The 21,811-nt window shown below is 34.6% G+C and overlaps 1 protein-coding gene across 2 annotated transcripts; it reads left to right on the top strand.

Annotated features, from left to right (window-relative positions):
- The first annotated feature begins 1,461 nt into the window (after window positions 1-1,461).
- On the top strand, window positions 1,462-20,856 carry LOC107943624 (probable phosphoinositide phosphatase SAC9). Of its 2 annotated transcripts, none has more exons than XM_041077191.1 (15): window positions 1,462-1,567; window positions 2,079-2,171; window positions 2,275-2,873; window positions 3,844-3,976; window positions 4,630-5,846; window positions 6,404-6,511; window positions 6,653-6,823; window positions 7,563-7,802; window positions 8,607-9,041; window positions 10,049-10,858; window positions 11,946-12,143; window positions 18,678-19,127; window positions 19,231-19,461; window positions 19,736-20,347; window positions 20,617-20,856. In XM_041077191.1, exons 2-14 carry the CDS (start codon window positions 2,159-2,161, stop codon window positions 20,021-20,023), a joined length of 4,893 nt encoding a protein of 1,630 aa, XP_040933125.1. In that variant the 5' UTR covers window positions 1,462-1,567; window positions 2,079-2,158; the 3' UTR covers window positions 20,024-20,347; window positions 20,617-20,856. The 2 variants fall into 2 exon arrangements, with proteins under 2 accessions (XP_040933125.1, XP_040933124.1); XM_041077190.1 differs by having other exon boundaries at window positions 1,491-1,567; window positions 2,076-2,171.
- The last annotated feature ends 955 nt before the right edge of the window (window positions 20,857-21,811 follow it).

Below are 21,811 nucleotides of genomic sequence, written 5' to 3' on the forward strand. Positions count from 1 at the left end.
AAATTAATTTAAACTCAATAAAATGATTCAACTAAGTATATCAAAATGATTCAACCATGATCATAATCAAGCCTAATTCAAACCTTATCATTTAAAATTAATAATTTAAAGTTTATAGACTTTAATATTAAAACATAAAACATAACTTTTAATTTTAATCGAAAATTCCATATTAAATTAAATTTAAATAATTAAATAATAAAAAATTAGAGGAAAATACCGTAAGAGAAGTAAGAAGATCAATCTCTTTTAATCATTCAACATGCATTTTAACAATATAATGGAGTTGAACTTTTATGCAGATCAAGGGTGAACTTCATACTTCATCATTAATCACTATCCTATAGCTAAATTTTCGTTTTTGTCACTTAACTAAATAAAATACAAATTGGTCACTAAAGTTTTAGAAATGATTTTTTTGGTCACCCAATGGTTAAGCCACACTTTTTTAATTGATATAATAATTTTAGTCCTCATTTTTATACTTTCTATCAATCTAATCCTCATTATATATAAAATGATAAAAATAAATTTCTTTTTTTAAAATTTAGAAAACTCTAAATAAAAATAAAAGTAGATAAAAATTTCAAAATTAGATAAAGTAAGAGAAAATTGTATTACATGTATAAAAATATCCAATATCCAATCCTAAAAAAAAAAGAAAAGAAAAGAAAAGAATAAAAACAATCAAGTAAAATGATTGCTTTTTTTTATTTTTTACCTCTTATGTTTCTTGAGACAACTTTTTTTGTCATAGGAAAAGAAAAAATTGATAATATAATTTATTTTTACAAATTTGGTTTTGAAAAATGATTTAAATGGATTAAATTTTTGAACTGAGTCTGAAAAAAAAAGTTCGTGATATATTTTGTATTTATTTGGTTAAAAATGACATCAAAATAAATTTTACAAGCTTCTATAATATCAATTCGGGTTTAGGGGCATGGAATTTTACTTTAGGATATTATTAATTTGATTTAAAAAAAAAAACATTTCGGAAACATGTTATAATTTAACTTTGTTTTGTTTTGTTTTGTTTTTAATTTGTTATCAAGTTTTATTAAATGAAAATTTTTTTATTTTCCATATATATTAGTTCTTCAATAATTTTTTTAAGATTTAATTTTTATAAAATTTTATATAGAATTTTCAAAATTTTAAAATAAAATTGAGTTTTTTTTTATAATTTTTATATAAAATCAAGGTTAAATTGACAGAAAATATAGAAGATGAGAGCTAAAATTGTTATTTTATGAATTAAAAAAGTGCCAAGTAAAAAAATAATTTTGAGAACTTTAGTGACTAAATTGTAATTTTTTTAGTTAAGAGATCAAAATAAAAATTTAACCATAACTTAGTGACTAAAGGTTTGGTTTACCCAAATGTAAAATATAGATTAAAAGAAAAAAACCCTAACCAAACAGGTCTTTAATATAGTGACGTGGCCATGGGTACTTGGATAACAGTTTCTGCACGCAACCGCAGACAAACTTTCTTTTTCCTTGGTCTTTTAAACCATTTTATTCCCTTCGTGCCTGTTTTGTCCTTCCGTTGTTCCCAATTTCCGGTCAGTTCATTTGCTTTTCAAAGTTTTTTTTTTTCAATTTTAGATAATAGAACATATTTATTTTCGTTTCTTTCATTTCCCAAAATTTCTCTTAATATTCATTCATTTCATTTTATAATTCTTTTTGTCATAGTCAATTAGTACTAAATTAGGTGAAATTGTGATTCTTTTTTGTTCAATGATTAATTCGATTTGAGATCGTTGTGAAAGAACGAGAAATCAAGTGGTCTTCTAAGTTTTAGCTTAAGTATTTATTTTTCTATTTTAATTCATTTTTTTAGTTTATTATTGCATGTTTTAGATCTCAGGAACAAGGAAAGCTAAACTTTGTGATCTAGATTTTGGGGAATTCATTTATATTTTATATCGCATCGTTTTTCTGATTCAATGCGATTGGCTTTTCATTCATGGGGAGTTTATTTCTCTTCAGATTTGAATGTATCTCTTGGTCATTTCCTCAAATTGTTCACGTAAATAAGAGAAATTTTTTTATTTAATTTTGTTTTAGCAGGTTATTGAGTTTCCCCATCAAGGATACTGAAAATTGTGGATTTTCAGGAACTTGTTAGTTGTTAGTTCCATTTCGAGCGCATGGAATCACCAGGTGATCAGATTTTGTATTTATTTCTTCAGGTTAATTGTGGTTTTTAGTGGCTGGTTAAATATAGTTTACTGCTTTAGCTGATTATATCTGGTTATACTTGTAGGTGGTGGTTCAAGAAGCACATCTGTTGTTGTGGTTACATTGGATACAGGTGAAGTTTATATTATTGTTACCTTGTCTTCTAGGAGTGACACGCAGGTTATTTATGTCGATCCAACAACTGGGGTGCTTCGCTATCATGGGAAGTTTGGTCTTGATGTTTTTAGGTCCGAGAATGAAGCATTGGATAATATTACCAATGGATCTCCTTGGCAGTGTAGGAGTAAAATTCATGCCAGAGCAATATTGGGTTATGCCGCCTTGGGAAGCTATGGGCTGCTTCTTGTTGCTATAAAGTTAGTTGCTAGCATTCCCTATTTGCCTGGTGGGGGATGCGTGTTTACTGTCGCTGAGAGTCAATGGATCAAAATACCACTTCATAATCCTCAACCTCAGGATAAAGGAGAAATAAAGAATGTACAAGAATTAACAGAACTTGACATTGATGGGAAGCACTACTTCTGTGAGACAAGAGATATATCTCGACCTTTTCCAAGTCGCATGTCCCTGCTCAGTCCTGATGATGAATTTGTTTGGAATGGATGGCTTTCAATGCCTTTTAAAAACATTGGGTTGACACAACATTGTGTCATTCTTCTGCAGGTTTTGCTTCATACTCGGTACTTCAATTTAATGCTCATCTGATTTTTTTATGCAATTTCTTTCTAGATAGAGTATTTGCTGGTTTACTATCCATGTGGTAGTAAAATGTTCTATTTGTGCAAGGCATGTCCTTGACTGTTTTGTTGTGACATTCTCCTCATGTATATACTTGTTGCTGTATGCATGTAGAATGAGAATCATTGCGTGAAATTGATAATTGATGCCAAATTGTTTAGTGGAGGAATGGATAAGTAATAAGTTATAGGAATTGGCGTTTTATGTTCCAAGTTTGGTGACTCTATGGAGGTGTTTCTAGACACTTATTTTGGTGATGTAATTGCTTTACAAGATATACTTTCCTCAGAGTATACATTCAAAACATGCATCTTTCGTAGTTGGTTTTTATCAATTTATAATCTGGATTAATTAATGATAGAGCATGAAAATACATGACTTAAAACATGAATCAGAGCTTCAGATCAAATCTCACAGAAATTCTGCCTAATTGACTTTAGAATTAAATAAATTAATGCAGTTAAACTTGCTATTTCCTGAAGCAGTAACACATTGAATGACTGGAATTTCTTATTTTATTGTCATCTTTGAATTTTGTTCACTTTTTCTTCTCTTATTGCTATTACTTGTTCATTTTGAAATAAATTTTGCACATAAATTTCACTATAAGAAAAATGTTCTGGGTAGTGGTTTTTTTTTTTTTTTGGTTGGGGTTGGGAACTTGGGGTGTTCCTTTAATTGTGTCTGAGCATCTAAAATAGCATGATTAATCTATTTTGTCTTCCCATCTTTGTCTCCTAAAAGTAAGCCTACAACTATATCATAATATCTTGTAATCCTGTTAAAGCAATTATCTATGTCTAACCTACTTTAATAATATTGGTAACAACATGATAATATAATGTCTAGATTTGGTTAATATAATACTTCTTTCTTACTTGATATTATTGTATAGGGGTTTGCAGAAAGTCGAAGTTTTGGAAGTTCAGGTCAGGTAGAAGGGATTGTTGCTCTCACAGCTCGTCGAAGTAGGCTTCATCCTGGTACTCGATATTTGGCTAGGGGCATAAATTCCTGTTTTAGCACAGGTAAGATGAAGTTACTATTTTTATCCCACGCCTATGTAGACATGGTTGCTAATACCTTCTGCTATCAAAGCTACTCTTTTCTTTTCTTTATTCTTTTTTTTAAAAAAAAAAAATAACTTTTGTTTTTCTATTTAATGCTTTATGTTGAATTGACTTATATATCTGCTGGGAGGTGATTGACAATAGCTTAAAGTGCATGGTTATACTGTTTCTTTGAGGTACAATGATGTGTAGTTTTGCACTAAAGTAACATGCTTGTAATGTGACCATGGCAGATGTTGTTAGTCTTGCTATGAGTTTGATGTAGCATAAATGTATAATTGGTTTGAGAATCTCTTGATGACACTTCACTTGATCTATACTAAAGTATTTTGAGCAATCAGAATGAGAACTGTGAAAATTTATTCAAGATGTGTATAAACTTGCAACCCTAAATTGGTTTAGATTCAAATAAATAATGAAACCTTCTTTTCAAGTGTTTCCACCTTGTTTTCTGTGTATTTCATGTCATGCAGGTGCAAGTTTCTTTATTATTGTTTAAATTATTATTATTATTTCATTTTGAATCACTCCATTTTGCCTTGGCTTTCATCCCACTTTGTTTGTTATTACATGCATTTTCTTGTGACTTAAAAGAACATTTATATTCATAGGGAATGAAGTAGAGTGTGAACAGCTTGTATGGGTGCCTAAAAGGGCAGGTCAAAGTGTACCTTTTAACACATACATTTGGCGACGGGGCACAATACCAATCTGGTGGGGCGCTGAATTAAAGATGACCGCTGCTGAAGCAGAAATTTATGTTTCTAATCGGGAACCTTATAGAGGAAGTTCACAATACTATCAAAGATTAAGCAAACGATATGATTCTCGTAACTTAGATGTTGGTGTTGCCCAAAATCAGAAGCCAAAGGCTTTTGTTCCAATTGTTTGTGTCAACTTGCTTAGAAATGGAGAAGGAAAGTCTGAGTGCATTTTAGTTCACCATTTTGAGGAATCGCTAAACCATATTAAATCCACTGGAAAACTTCCTTATACTCGAATTCATTTAATAAATTATGACTGGCATGCCCGAATAAAGTTACAAGGTGAACAACAAACAATTGAGGAGTTGTGGAAACTTCTAAAAGCACCTACTCTGGCTATAGGCATTTCTGAAGGTGATTATTTGCCTTCGCGACAGCGACTTAAGGATTGCAGAGGTGAAATCATCTACAATGATGGCTTTGAAGGGGCCTTCTGCTTAAGATCCCATCAAAATGGTGTGTTGCGTTTCAATTGTGCAGATTCTTTGGACAGAACCAATGCTGCTAGTTTCTTTGGGGCACTGCAAGTATTTGTTGAGCAGTGTAGGCGGCTTGGGATATCTCTTGACAGTGATTCGACATATGGTTACCATCCAGTCAATAACTATGGTGGGTATACTGCCCCCCTCCCACCTGGTTGGGAAAAACGAACTGATGAAGTAACAGGGAAAACTTATTATATTGATCACAATACAAGGACCACAACATGGAATCATCCATGCCCAGATAAGCCATGGAAGAGATTTGACATGACATTTGATGAGTTTAAGAGATCAACAATTTTATCCCCTGTATCTCAGCTAGCAGATGTTTTCCTGCTTGCTGGTGATATCCATGCAACACTGTATACAGGTTCTAAAGCCATGCATAGCCAAATTCTAAGCATATTTAATGAAGAAGCCGGAAAGTTCAAGCAGTTTTCTGCAGCGCAGAATCTGAAAATCACTCTTGAAAGGAGATATAAAAATGCAATTGTGGATAGTTCTCGTCAAAAGCAGTTGGAGATGTTCCTTGGATTAAGGCTTTTCAAGCATCTTCCATCTGTTCCTCTTCAACCTCTACACGTATGTAATTCTAGTGTCTCTAGATTTCAGGTTTAGCATTACAATCTGACACTGGTGGTAGTGCTGTACTGGCCCTGGCTTGCTAGTAAATGTTCAATAGACCATCAATCTTTTCTTTTACTTCAAATGATTTTGTTTTCTGGACAATTTAGCATTCGACTTTAAATGGGTATAAGAAACTCTCTGAAACAATTGAATGAGACCTTCGATGGTAAACTATGTTGCTCAAACCAAACACATGCATTCTTGTGGCTACCTCCTGTGATAATTTATTATAAGATGACAATTAACCAATAAGTTAGTAACTGATTCAGTATTTTGATTCGTAACATATGCTATTGAAAACATTGAGTTTGTTATTTGCATTACCATGCCACATTCCTTGGATTATAAGTATTTTTTAAACTTGTTTATTAGAGTTTTTTTGTTTCAAGTAAACACTCAGTTTCCACTTAAGGATTTATTTTTCGTCTAAAAGCAATATTTAATTTGAATGAGTTCTAGTTGATTTTTCTGTATATATCAGCCTACATTCACTATCTTACTGTTCGTCACAGGTACTTTCTCGACCATCTGGTTTCCTTCTTAAACCAGTTGGCAGTATGTTCCTAACCTCCAATGGTGGAGCTAGTCTACTGAGTTTCAAGAAAAAGGATCTAATCTGGGTACCAATAGTATTTCTTTTCATCATCTAGGAAAACTATTTTGTAACTTAGTAATTCTACTTTGCCCTTCTCTATATTGTTGTTATTGGGTTTTCTTTTTAATTATATGTTGGAATGCATGCATCTACTTGTTTCTTTCAGGTTTGTCCCCAAGCTGCGGATGTTGTTGAACTTTTTATCTATCTTGGTGAACCCTGCCATGTCTGTCAGCTGCTACTCACAGTTTCCCATGGTGCAGATGACTCAACTTATCCTTCAACTGTTGATGTAAGGACAGGACGTAACCTAGATGGGCTTAAGCTGGTTGTTGAGGTTCGTTTACTTGCATCGTCTTTCACCAATTCTCCTTAGGTTGTGAGGTGTATGTTTGCCAGTTTGCCTTGTATGATTGTAGTCTAATGCTTCTACCTTTAACTTTTATGAAATTCTTTTACGTTTTGCTGGGGAGGGTGGAAAGTAAATTGAGAAGATGGGAAAATGGGAGGAGGAGAAAAGCTAAAAGATGGAAAACATATCTTTTATTTCCATTGGTGTGCTTGGTAGGAAATATGGAAATGTGGAAATAATAACTAACTTCCTTTGTTGCTCGATAGAAAACATATCTTTTATTGCTCGATAGAGTTGAAAAATAAGATGAAAGAAAATGAAAATTATATTATTTTACCATTATTCCCTTTGTAAATTAAGATAAAAAGATAAAAATTTAAAATGGATAATCTCGTAAATATGCTTACTTAACTCACATCTCTCTCATTTTCTCTCTCATCATTCCAATTTGAAATGATTTGATTTTATGCATTAGGGTGAAAAATAATCATCTTTCCTACTTTCTTGACTCTCATTTTTCTTTCCTACCAAACACACTCAAAATTTATGTTCTTTTCATTTTTTCACCCTCCTTTTTCCATCCTTCCATCCTTACACTTTTCCACTCTACCAACCACATCCATAAATTCCTTTCTCTAAAGTTTCCCTTAAAATAGAATGGTTTTTCCATTCATGCCGATTTCTTTTAGTAGTTTTCTAATCTTGTTTTGGATTGTATTGACAGGGAGCTTCCATACCCCGGTGCGGAAATGGGACAAATCTTCTGATTCCCTTATCAGGTGCAATTAGTGCTGAGGATATGGCTGTCACCGGAGCTGGTGCACGCCTTCATGATCAAGTTACATCGTCTTTATCATTATTGTATGATTTTGAAGAATTAGAGGGAGAATTGGACTTTCTCACTCGTGTAGTGGCACTTACATTTTATCCTGCTGAATCTGGAAGTCCTATGACTCTTGGTGAGGTAAAGGCAGTTCTCATGTGTTGCCTGATGTTCTGTATGTCTTATCTAAATTTGCCTCTTTATTGCGCAATTACCGTGTTTGCTGGAATGGGTGTCGTATTCATGTATGGAGTGTTTGAGTAGAGGTTTAGTGCTAGATGAATAAAGTAATATGGAGCCATCAGAAAGAGATTGCATGGTGTTAATGTGAGGTATAAAGAGGCAAGAAGGGGGCTGGAGAGAAATTTGAGCTGTTAATGTGAGGTATAAGCAGTTCTCACTTTTCAGAAATGTGTTGCCTGATCTAGTGTATTTCTTTTATTCTAAATTTGCCTCTTTGTTGCACAATTAACGTGTTTCACTGGACTAGGTGACATGGGCATGTAATGGGTATTTGAAAGTAGAGGTTTAGTGATAGATGAATAAAGTTATAGGAAACCACAAGAAAGAGATTGCATCTGATTATTTTTGCTCTGCATTATTAATTTTTTATGCAAGAGCTCAAGGAGGTTGTAGGGAAATTAGAGCTGTTAATGGAGTAAGATCTTTCAAGCAAAGAAACTGTGTTATTGTGATTATGGATAGCTTTATAATTTTCATAATCATTGGGGGGAATTGCAGTTAAATATACTGTGCCATTTTCTTCTCTTAGATACAATGCTTCTCTCCATTCATCTGCAATTGCATTGACAATTTTGAATATTAATTCTAATTTTCTTTCCTACCTGCTTCTTTAATATGTTTCAGTCCTCATTTTATTTTGATTTAGGCAGTTGGTTTGCTAATGCTTGCTAAGTATTCTGTAAGTATTGAAATTATTTATAGGTAGAAATCCTTGGAGTTTCTCTCCCCTGGAATGGTGTATTTGCTAATGAAGGGACTGGTGCCAGACTAACTGAGCTTGCAAAGAAATCTCAAAAGGACAGCAATTCTTTTTTGCCCAGTTCGGACACAAACCCATTTTCTGGCAGTTCTCTATCCAGTCAAGCTGTGTCAATATCGGCAAAACAGGGTTCTGCAAATGATTTGGTTGACCTATTAACTGGAGGTGACATGCTTTCTGAACCCGTTCCTCAGCCAGTTACAGAAAATGTTACTTACGGGGGCGGTGACTTGCTTGATTTTCTGGACCAGTCTTTTGTGGACTATCATGGTCCTGAAACTGATCATAAACCCTCTACATCACAGGATGGAAGGCCTCAAGATAGTGCTACGCAGACGTACATAAACTGTGTAAAATTCTTTGCAGGGCAACGTATGGTATGTTATTACTTGTGACTTGTCTGTTTCTTTGACCTCATATGTTTGGGGAAAACAATAAAATCCTAAATATTCTCTCCATTGAAAGCTCTGGTCCTCCATGAGTCAATTGAGCTGAATGCTACTTATGATTCCTTGTCGTCTTCGTTTATTTATTTATTTTTTAACTTTTTTCATTTATGATTCTTGATTAGGTGATTGCTTTTTGTATTATGATGAGTTTACAGATGCTTCTTTGTTTTTTCTCCATCATATGTGTCAAATAGAAGATAAATAGGAATTGGTCGTAGAAAGAGCATCCAGGGATGATATTCTCATTGGTATCTAATCTGTTGTGTACATGTCCGATTTCATATTTGATCAATGGTCTGGTAGTTCAAGCTATGTATGTATGCTCATGAGGGAGTGAGAATTTATAGTTTAGTAATTTTGTTTTCTGGATCCTTTTACATCTTTTACAGGTAATGATCTCTAAAGCTTCCTTTATTCAATGGGAATTTACTATTTTTGACCATCCTCCCCTGGCCCCATCCCCAACAGTCATTTGCTCAATTGAAGTCTGCAAGAGAACCTTCTATTGTTACAATTAATTTGAACTTTTCTTTCAGTGATTAACTAAAATGTCCAAACTTGTCCAAAGTATAACCCATCTATACCAAAAATGAGGATTAATTCCTGGGAACATTATAATGAGGCAAAAGGTGATATATCTATGGGCCTCAGTTCCCTGTTTATCTGAATTGCTGCATCTCATCTTGATTGAGAAAGGTTACGGATATCCACCTATTCCTCTTCTTATTTTCACTGGAAAATACTCACAATGTTGACTTCTGATTTTTTTTTTCTTTGTGGGTGTAGCATGATCTGAATGCATGTATAGGCTATACAGAATATATATTCTACTTGTTACATGAAGTTCAAATAGATAAATATGCAAGTTTTTAGGTAATTATAATTATAGCCTGATAGATTATTAACTTGCCCATTCAATTTATCCAATTTTGCAGGAAAGAAAGCTAAACTTCCTTGAAGCCATGAAGCTAGAAATTGAACGCCTCCATCTGAATATTTCTGCAGCTGAAAGAGATAGAGCTTTATTGTGTATTGGAATTGATCCGGCAACTGTAAATCCAAATTTTTTGCTCGATGAATCATCCATAGGAAGACTGTGCAGGGTTGCAAGCACCCTTGCTTTGCTTGGGCAAGCTGCTCTTGAGGATAAGATTAATGGTGCTATTGGTCTTGGGAATATTGAGGATAATGTTATTGATTACTGGAACATCAGCAGAATTGGGGACTACTGTGCCGGTGGCAAGTGTGAAGTGCGTGCTGAGACTAAGGCAACTCGATCTGATTCCTCTGCGTTGCCATCTACAGAAGGTTCGAAATCTATCTTCTTGTGTTCTCAATGTCAGAGCAAGGCTTGTCGAGTTTGCTCTGCAGGGAGAGGAGCCCTTCTTCTGCCAAATTATTCAAGGGAGACGATGAATTACAATGGCTTGTCTAACCAAGTTGGTCTCACTACAAATCGTTCAGAGGCACTGGACAGTGTTATTTGCAGGAAGTGCTGTCATGAGATAATTCTTGATGCATTGGTCTTGGACTATGTTAGGGTCTTGATTAGCTCACGAAGAAAAGTCCGTGCTGATAGTGCAGCACATAATGCTCTGGATGAGGTTACAGGATCCTCCTTCCTGGGTAGCCTTTCTGAAAGGAGTCAGTCCTCTGGTAATCTGAGAGCTGCTAAAGTTTTGAAACAATTACTTAATAGGGAAGAATCGCTCGCGGAGTTTCCATTTGCCAGCTTTCTACATTCGGTATAATCTTGGCTTCTATTTTGATATGCTGATCACATTGTTCTTTTATTGATGCAATGTCTGGATTAGTTGAATGGTTCTCTTGAAATAACCTGGCTTACTATGTATTGGCATGATAAGAGTCTGCTACTAACTATCCTTTTAGGTTCAGCCTAAATCGGGAAGGATATGGAGGATTCTATCTTCTCCTGCTTTATGCTTCTTGTCTACCATCATCGTTCCAAGCTATGAAATGCATTGCATCTTTTGTCTTATGCCAATGACCTGTTGCCTCATTAAAAACAGGAACCTATTTGTATTTCATTATGAGGTTAATGGCAGATTTGATAATTGAACTATAGTTAATTGTTCGATTTGATACCTTAAGTTCAAAATGAACAATTAGGTTAAATGAAGCATATTTCATATTCATAAAGTGATGCTTCTCCAATGGCCAATAAAAACCTGACAGCTGGTACATTTTGGTAAGCTATTGGAGATATGTTGGGTTCCCTTCTAACGTAGTTAGAGAAATTTGCAATGTGTTCTCAAGTAGAAGCAAAGTTCGTGTACCCTAATTGCACATTTTTTTAAAATTTAGGTACCAAAAATCAAATATCTGACTATAATTGGGTTATCAAATGCATTAACGTATTTTTATAACCGCTTAGTTTGTTCTTCTTGGCAGTTGAATAAATTAGGAAAGCTATTCTTTTTGCTAGAAAGACTAGGTTTGCATATTAAGTGCATTGCCCCAATTTCCTATCATTATTTGAGTTTTGAGGCAAAAACTTTTAAAATAATTTTGTGATATTATTAATAAATTCAGTATGTGGAAAATTTTAAAAAAATTGATAAAATGGAACTTTTATCCTTTTTACCGATCTCAGACTTATCTAGCATTTCTAATAATAGACATGTCTAGAAAGTCAGGATGGAGAAAGTTTAATTTTTTGTTCGTAGAGGATGATTAAGGAATATGCGTGTACTGGTACTATGTAATCTTCATGCTACAAGTTTTATGCTTCATATTTTTTGTAGAGAAAAAAACCATTTGAGATGCTTTGATTTAGTCTTTCATCACCTAACCACATACAATGAACTGTAGGTTGAGACAGCTACAGATTCAGCACCACTCCTGTCGTTACTCACTCCACTCTATTCTGGATCACCACATTCATATTGGAAGGCTCCCCCTAATGCTACCTCTGTTGAATTTGTTACTGTTCTTGGCACCCTTTCAGACGTCAGTGGAGTTGTATTGCTTGTTAGTCCATGTGGCTATTCTGAAGCTGATGCTCCCTTGGTACGTATGCCCATCTTCCTGCTGTATGTTATCTTGTTGAAGTAAATTGATAAGGCCTACCGGTGTGCGTGCATCATTCTTAGAAGCAACTTCTAGTTAATATATTCTCAATTATGCATCACTCCCATATAGCAAATGTTGAACAACTGTTATAGTTTTAGATTAGTGTCTATTCTCAGTTATGTTTTAGTCCAGAAAATGTTGTGCTTTAGTTACACAAAGACCCCTTTTGACATGCTTCTAAAGCATAACATGTTTCTAATTTTATTGCAGTATAAAAAATACATTAGAATGCTTCCAAGATGGAAGTATAACAAGCTTCAGCATTGAATATTTAAACAATAAAGAAAATGCTGTTATTATTATTATTTTGGACAAACCAATTTTTTTATTCATCAAAACAAATATGCAAACCTACCATGAAATAATAGACTGCTTAAGCATTAAATGATTAGGGAATAACAAGAGTTATTGAAATCCGACTTAGCGCGTAGATCAGTAATTTTTTCCTCAAGTCTCAGGGTTGCACTGTCATCCTGTTGATTCTCTTCCATCTATCTCCTGAAATTTCTCAAGAATACTGCAAACATCTTATAGGAGTGAGAATTGCATCAGTGGAACTTGCCTTTATTCATGAGTCTTGCTGGCCAGTTAAGTACACTAGGCTAGCCTTGTAACAACTATAATTAGTGCTTTCCCATAACACCAACTACCTAGCTGCCTGTGTAGGCTATACAACTGTAGTATTTGCTGCTAAATATGCTTTGAAAAGGTACAAACTGAAAATAAATTAGCTCCAGTCTCAGCACTCATAAAAATTAAACAATTAACATTAATAAGAGATAGTGTTAAAAACAGGCTATTTCAATTATATTTTTCACAAGAAATTACATAAATATTTATAGACATAGTGAGCCTTACTTAGGAAACTTTACACTAGGAAACATACTAAATCTAGGGATACTGTACCTAAAAACAGCCTTAAAGTTAGGGATAAAATATTTGCAGAATCCTATTTGATACACTCAAATATTCCTTAATTAGGAAACTGAAATCTGACACTCCCCCTCAAGCTGGGAAGTGGATATCATCCATTCTCAGCTTGCTTACTAATTTCTGAAACAACTTCCCAGACAATCCTTTGGTAAGTATGTCTGCTAGTTGACCATCAGTGGACACAAATGGAGTGCAAATTAAGCCACTGTCGAGTTTTTCCTTTATAAAATGTCTGTCAACCTCAACGTGCTTCGTTCGATCATGTTGAACTGGATTATGTGCAATATTGATAGCAGACTTATTATCGCAATACAACTTCATTGGACCTTCCCACTCGATCTTCAAATCTTCCAAAATAATTTTTAGCCATAACAACTCACAAACTCCAAGAGCCATCGCCCTAAATTCAGCTTCTGCACTAGATCTAGCCACAACATTTTGTTTTTTACTCCTCCAAGTCACAAGGTTGCCTCCTAGGAAAGTACAATAGCCTGAGGTTGATCTTCTATCAACCATAGATCTTGCATAATCTGCATCAGTATAGGCTTCAAGGGTTAAATTCTGCCCCTTTTTAAATAGGATTCCTTTGCCTGGTGTGCCCTTTAAGTACTGAAGAATCTGATATACGGCTCTAAGATGTGATTCTTTGGGATTGTGCATAAACTGACTTACAACACCTACTGCATAGGCAATATCTGGTCTGGTATGAGACAAGTAAATGAGCTTCCCCACAAGTCTTTGATATGACCTTTTATCAACTGCTGCATCTTCTAGTGCATTTCCAAGTCTGTGGTTCACCTCTATGGTTGTCTCTGCTGGTTTACAGCCCAACTTGCCCGTCTCTGTCAACAAATCAACTATGTATTTTTGCTGAGATATGAATATTCCTTCCCGAGAGTGTGCCACTTCAATACCAAGGAAATATTTTAACTTACCGAGCTCTTTGACTTCAAATTCTTTTACTAGGCATTTCTTTAAATTCTCCATTCCTTCTAGATCATCACCAGTCACTATAATGTCATCAACATAGACTAATAAAGCAGTCACTCCCCCTGAAGATGAGTGTTTTACAAATAGAGTGTGATCTCCTTGACTCTGTTTATACCCCAACTTGAGCATTACTTTGGTAAATCTTCCAAACCAAGCCCTCGGGGACTGTTTTAGTCCGTACAAAGCCTTTTTTAGTCTGCAAACTACCTGCCCTGTATTTGGACCGAATCCTGGAGGAACATCCATATAGACTTCCTCCTCAAGATCACCGTGTAAAAAGGCATTTTTGATGTCAAATTGCTGTAATTTCCAGCCTCGGTTGGCAGCTAGTGACAACAACACTCTTACAGTGTTCATCTTTGCTACAGGGGCAAATGTCTCAAGGTAGTCTATTCCATACATTTGAGTGTACCCTTTAGCAACCAATCTTGCTTTGTACCTCTCCGAAGAACCATCTGACTTATATTTCACTGTGTACACCCAGCGACATCCCACTGGTTTCTTTCCTCTCGGTAATTGCACTAAGTCCCATGTCTTATTTTTTTCAAGAGCTTCCATTTCAACTTTCATGGCATTTTTCCAATTCTCATCTTCTAATGCTTCGGATACAGTTTTGGGAATGGAGATAGAATTTAGGCTGGTAAGAAAGGTTTTGTGGTTATGGGACAAGTTTTTGTAAGACATGATTAGGTACAAGGGATGTTTTGTACAGGTTCTAGTTCTCTTTCTAATAGCAATGGGAAAATCATCTAAATTTGCAGTATTAGAATTCAAAGTAGGTTCAGCAATTACCTGAGGTCGTATAGGAGAAGAAGATGATTGAACTTGCACCGGTGCCTTCTTCCTTGAGTAAACCAGTAAAGGACGAGTAGTGTCCTGAATTCCTCTTGGTGATTTGGGTGTATTAGGCTCTGTTTCAGGTTGTATAGGGGCCATTGTTTCAAGTCGGGCAGGTTGGTTAGTAGGCAAGAACTGAGTGGGAGTGTTTGGTTGCTGGACATGAGCTGGAATGTGGGTGTTTTGTTGCTGGACAGGAGCTGGAATGTCAAGAAGAAAGAATTCTTTGTCCTTATCTTCTGTGAATAAGATCTCCCCCTGAAGATAAGGACGAGTAAAGAAATTCTCTTGTTCTGCAAAAGTAACATTTGCTGTTACAATTTTTTTTTTTGTGGCTGGATGATAGCATTTGTACCCCTTTGAGTGGAAGAATAACCAAGAAAGACACACTTGATAGCTTGTGGATCAAATTTTCCTCTATTTTGAGAATGAACATGTACAAAAGCAACACAGCCAAATATTTTGGGAGTAAGGTTACTTGAAGTATTGAAATCAGGAAAGAATTTGCTAGAACTTACATAGGACTTTGAGATTCAAGGACTTTTGTAGGCAATCTATTTATCAAATGAGTAGCAGTTAAAACAGCCTCCCCCCAATATTGTTTAGGGACATTTTTTTGGAACAAAAGGGCTAATGTAATAGCTAAAATGTGACCATTCTTTCTTTCGGCAACACCATTTTGTTGGGGTGTACTAACACAAGATGACTCATGTATAATGCCTCTTTCCTGGAAATATGTTGAGAGAAATTGATTGAAATAATCCTTGGCATTGTCTGACCTAAACCTTTTTATTTCAGCTCCAAATTGTGTTTTGATCATGTTGTAAAAGGTTGGAAAGACAGACCTTACATCAGATTTTTGTTTTAAAAGAAATATCCAAGACACACGAGTACAATCATCAATAAAGGATACAAACCACCGAGCCCCAAAAATATTTGAAATAGTGGATGGCCCCCAAACATCACTATGAATAAGAGTAAAAGGAGTGAAAGTTCTTTTATTGCTTACTGGAAAAGAGGTATGTTTATGTTTTGCAAGTTCACAGATATCACAATGAAATTTTTCAACAGCCAATCCTTTGAACAATGAAGGAAACATAATTTTAAGGACTCTAAACGATGGATGACCAAGGCGAAGGTGATAGAGCCAAATTTGGTCTTGATTGGTTTTAATAGATTCGGATATGAAAGATGAAGGTGAGGAATTCAGAGCACTAACTTCTCCACAGGATTCTTCAAGATAGTATAGGCCATTTACTTCCTTAGCATGTCCAATCATCCTCCTCGTATTTTGTTCCTGAAAAAGACATAGATTGTGATAGAAAACCACTTTACAGTTAGAGTCTTTGGTAATTCTTTGAATGGATAAAAGATTGGTAAATAGTTTTGGAACATGAAGGACATTTTTAAGAGTAAGGGTTTTGTTTATAACAATATCACCCTGACCAGCCACTGTGATCACAGAACCATCGGCTACTGTTATTTTTCTACTACTAGGGCAAGGTGTCTATGAAACAAATTTTTGTGAGGAGTGGGTCATGTGGTCCGTAGCTCCTGAGTCAATGACCCAAGAACTTTTGGTGACTGTATCTGAGACTTTAGAATCTTGAGAAGAGGATATACCTGAAAAAGCCAAACTACAAGTACCTGTTAAAGAAGTTTTTTCCAATGATCCCAGCAAATTTTTTAACTTCTCAATTTCTTCTTTATTGAATTCAACAGGTGATTCCTGAGAATTATTTTTTCCATCCAGCTGTCTTGCTGTATATGCTCGTCCTTGTCCCTTTGGTTGTCCACCTTTTTCTGAAAAAATTTTATTTGTTGTTTGTGGCTTCCCATGGAGTTTCCAGCATCTTTCTTTAGTGTGACGGGCCTTTTTACAGTAGGTGCACCATACGGAATCCCTGTTAATAGGCTTTGTACGTTCTGTCTGTCTATTATCTTCACTATTTGGCTGCTCCAGGCCAAATCTCCTCTCACTTACAGCTTTTGTAACCAAGGCTGAACTATCCACTTGACTGTTCTCAACCATAACTCCTCTTCTTCCTTCCTCAGCACGAACAATTGCAATTGTCTCATTTAGTGATGGTAGTTCCTCTTTTCCAAGTACTTGAACTCTTACTGCATCAAACTCAACATTTAGTCCAGCAAGAAAATCATAAATTCGATCCTTTTCAACGAACCTTTTCAGGAGTGCTGCATCTTCACTGCACTTCATCTGAATGCACTGGTAATGATCCATCTCTTGCCATAAACTTTGCAACAGATTGGAATACTCCGTGATTGATCGACTTCCTTGCTTGGTAGATGAAATTTTAGTCTTGATTTCATAGAATTGAGCAGCATCTCGAACTTTAGAATAAGTCTGTTTCACAGCTTCCCATATTTCTTTGGATGTGTTAAGAAACATGCATGTATCACTGATTTCTGGCATCATAGAGTTCCATAACCAAGACATTACCATAGAGTCTTGTTCATCCCAAGCATCAAACTTAGGATCTCCTTCTTTAGGTCCAGTTCCGAGTAAGTGACTCAGTTTTCCTCTTCCCTTCAAGAACGTACGAACCAGTTGAGACCACTTCAGGTAATTTTTCCCATTTAGCCTGTAGGCTACTTGGATGTTCTGAAACTCACTTGTTGGGTTTGAGTTCACAGAAACTTCTGAGACATCCCCAGTGTTACTGATCTTGATAGTTTCAGTCATGTTTCGTTTGAACAAATTTTACAGGCTTGAGGGCTGGTTGGAATCAGGAAAAAAATCGCCAGACAAAGAAAAAAAAATCCCAGAAATCGGGCTAAAAAAGCTCTGATACCATGTTAAAAACAGGCTATTTCAATTATATTTTTCACAAGAAATTACATAAATATTTATAGACATAGTGAGCCTAACTTAGGAAACTTTACACTAGGAAACATACTAATTCTAGGGATGCTGTACCTAAAAACAGCCTTAAAGTTAGGGATAAAATATTTACAGAATCCTATTTGATACACTCAAATATTCCTTAATTAGGAAACTGAAATCTGACAGATAGAATGCATCAATAATCTCCCAATTCTGATGCTTGATAAAAAAAGCAGTGGTCCTCAACTTAAGTAGTTTCCTGCAACCCCAGCTGTGATACTGATAAGGCTGAATCTGCCTCAACTATTTGCTCTTAGAAATTTGTGTATTCATTATGCTGTCTTGTGCTTGTGCTATCAGCCCAGTGTGATATGGATGTATTTTGTACTCGGCCACGTATTCTTTCTTTGTATTTGAGCCAATTAAACTTCTTAGGCAGTACTTTAGAGTGTCTCCAAACTACTAATTAAGTGTACTAGTTTTTCTTTTAGGAAATGTACCAGTATTGATTGCAACTATTTGCTTGTCATGCATAACATAATTATGTATATTGTTTGGACATATCTGAATATGTGAGCTGCATTTGTTATGCACCTCTTTTTTCTGCCTCTAATAATATATTCTTTGATATTGTATAGCTACAAAGCTTATTATTCTTATTTTTGTCATGCCCTGTTATTTGTGTTTTGGTGTATCAACCTGTCTGTATCATATTGTTTCATTGCTCCATTTGTCATTGGCCTTTAGTTTCTTTTACTCGTCTAGCAATTTTGTTTCAGGTTTCATTTCTGCAATAAACAGGTAGTCTTTTTAAGTTTTCGCAAGGTTATGGATTCTTTTGAATAGCTTCTTCTGTTATTACACAGGTCCAAATCTGGGCAAGCAATAAAATAGACAGGGAAGAAAGGTCCTGTGTTGGAAAATGGGATGTCCAGTCCCTGATATCCTCGTCACCAGAATTTTATGGACCTGAAAAGTCAACCAGAGAAGATAAGTTGCCCCGTCATATAAAATTTACTTTCAAGAATCCTATTAGATGTCGCATTGTTTGGATAACACTGCGCTTTCAGCGGCCTGGTTCAAGCTCTGTAAATTTTGGGAACGACTTCAGTTTATTATCTCTGGATGAAAATCCCTTTGCACAAGAAACTCGACGTGCCTCTTTTGGAGGAGCAACTGAAATTAGTCCTTGCCTTCATGCCAAACGAATAGTGATAGCTGGAATCCCTGTGAAAAAAGAGATGGAGCTTACATCGTCAGAAAGCTCTGACCAGAGAAACTGGCTGGACAGAGCACCACAGTTAAATAGATTCAAGGTAATATTTACGCTTTAATCCACTGTTTATGCATTGTTCCAGTGTTTTGCTCTATGGTCATGATGTGTATGCATTGCCCTTGTTAATCCTTCTTCACTTTCAGGTTCCAATTGTGGCGGAGAGGCTAATGGACTACGATCTGGTCTTAGAGCAGTATCTACCTCCATCTTCACCATTGCTTGCTGGATTCCGACTGGATGCTTTTAATGCAATAAAACCTCGAATTACCCATTCACCTTCTTCAGATACAGATATCTGGGACACGTCAGAAACATTTTTAGAAGATAGACATATCTCTCCAGCTGTTCTATATATTCAAGTATCTGCACTCCAGGTATCTATTGAGACCTGTCTTTATGGTACTGCTTTTTAATTTTAACCTGGATATTAGTACTGAACCCTATTTTTAGATTTTGAAGAGTTCAGTACTAAAATTAGCTTCCCTTTGTCTGATTTTTGTTTCATACTATTTAACAATTTTGGCTAATTTTTACAAAAGTTACAATTATATTTTAGAAAAAAAAAAAAACTTTTTGTGTGCTATTCAGGATTAGGTTTTATCTTTACTTTGACATTTTTCTGGGGAACTTATTAGAACAATATTACAGGAAGGAATAGGATCCAACATGGTGACTATTGCAGAATACAGATTGCCGGAGGCCAAACCAGGAACAGTAATGTACTTTGATTTCCCTAGACAATTACAAACAGAAAGAATCTCTTTCAAACTTCTGGGAGATGTTGCAGCATTTACGGACAAGCCGGCGGAGCAGGATGATTCTAGTTTTAGAGCTCCTGCTGTTGCTGCAGGCTTGTCTCTGTCAAATAGAATCAAGTTGTATTACTGCGCTGATCCTTATGATCTTGGCAAGTGGGCTAGCCTTTCTGCAGTTTGACATTACTTTAACCCAGGTGGAAAAAATGGGTTTAAAGATTGGTTTTGGGTTTCTTTGTGCTTGTTTTCATATTCATATATATGTATGTTGTATATTAGCATAGAAATTAACAATTTAATATCTATTGGTGTAATGAATGATATGAGCCCTTGAGAATTTTAAGTGATGTATCTTACTTCCTGGATGAATTTGTTCAGAAAATAGGTCTTAGCCTATGTTAATGAGTATAAAATTGAGGCCTTGTTACAAGAAAATCCATGCTGCTATAAGTGCTGACCCAGCTGCCAACAAGTCTGAAATGGAGCCTCCTAACCAGCACAAGAGGTTGGTTTTTTATGTGCTACGACCTATGTTACTCGGAACTCTTCAATTCGTTTTAAAAAATACCTGTGTTTGATATCTATGTTCAAAACATGTTTTAATACGAGACATGGGGTATAATTCTCGAAGTACATAAACAAATTTTAGATATTAAATATATACTCGTCTCATAATAATCTGTAACATAACAGAATTTGTATTTGTTTTTAAGTTTATACAAATCTTTTATGTATGTATATATATATTTACCATGTTCATGTTTATTATTGCAGATTCAGCCTGAAGAAGCTGGCAAATGAATAAAGGAAAGCTAAGCTGATTGAAGGATTAAACATTCATAATGCTGCAGCTGGTGCTGATTATGAGGAAGATGACTGAATGCTGAATGCTGATTTCAAAGGCTCTAAAATAATCAAAAGTAATCAAAAGTACATTTTTCAAGTTATAATTATGTTTTTTTTTTTAAAGATTGAACATGATTTCATTTCAATTCAATGATTTTTTTTCCTGTACTTGTGCAAGTTTTCAGTTTCAATTCAATAGAGATTTCAATTTCATAGCTTTGGGATTGCATTGATGTGGCAGGTTATCATTTTAAATCTATAATTTTAATCCTTTTTTTTTCTCTCTCTTGGTCTTAATTTATAGTAATGTGTTTGATTACGGTGTTTTCTTTCTGTTGGTTTAAGTTATTGAATTGAATTATGCAAGGCTTTTTTTTGGACAAGGTTTGCTTATAAGACAGAATAAAACTTTATAATTTCATAAACGATTACTTAATTTAAATACAAGATTGTGTTAGTCTACATTCTAAAATGCCATTATTTTGAAGGAACAAATTGAAATAATATCAAAATTTTATTTGAATTTAAATATCTAAATATAAAATATCATTTGAAAATAGTATGATTTCTTGCTAAGAAAAAGAATGAAAAAATAAAAATAGTTTTCCTATTCATCTGCATAGAAGAACGTAAAGATTGAGCAAATAATTTTCATGCAAAATCCCACCAAACAAATACATATCCAATACACGGCATTTGCTTATAAAAGAATGCCAGCTCAGCCGGGACAATCTCACCCACAAAACTTATGTTTTATGGGGTTATGATTTGTGGCTTAACACCTTCGATTTGAGCATGAGTGTTGAAATTTGTTAGAAATTAATAAAATTATTTAAAACTAATTCATTTCTTAAATAAGATAAAAACTTATTTAGAAACTATAAAAATTTGTTTAAAACTTATTAATTATAAGAAATTGTAAATTATTAAAACTTATCAAAACTTGTTATTTTAAGTCAATCAAGTTGGTGAGTATTATTTTATTATTTTCTTATAATTTTTAATATATTTTTATAATTTCTTATAAATCATAATGATTATCTATAATTTTTTATAATACTTTTAAAATATTTAATAATTATCTTTAATTTTTATAATTCTTAATTTTTTTTATAATTTCGTA

Source organism: Gossypium hirsutum, chromosome A09 (assembly GCF_007990345.1).
Source record: "Gossypium hirsutum isolate 1008001.06 chromosome A09, Gossypium_hirsutum_v2.1, whole genome shotgun sequence".
Taxonomy (NCBI): domain Eukaryota; kingdom Viridiplantae; phylum Streptophyta; class Magnoliopsida; order Malvales; family Malvaceae; genus Gossypium; species Gossypium hirsutum.

Coding starts and splice junctions, on each gene's coding strand:
- LOC107943624 (XM_041077191.1), top strand. Junction 7,803..8,606: donor GTCCTATGACTCTTGGTGAG/GTAAAGGCAGTT, acceptor AATTATTTATAG/GTAGAAATCCTTGGAGTTTC. Junction 19,128..19,230: donor CACAGTTAAATAGATTCAAG/GTAATATTTACG, acceptor CTTCACTTTCAG/GTTCCAATTGTGGCGGAGAG.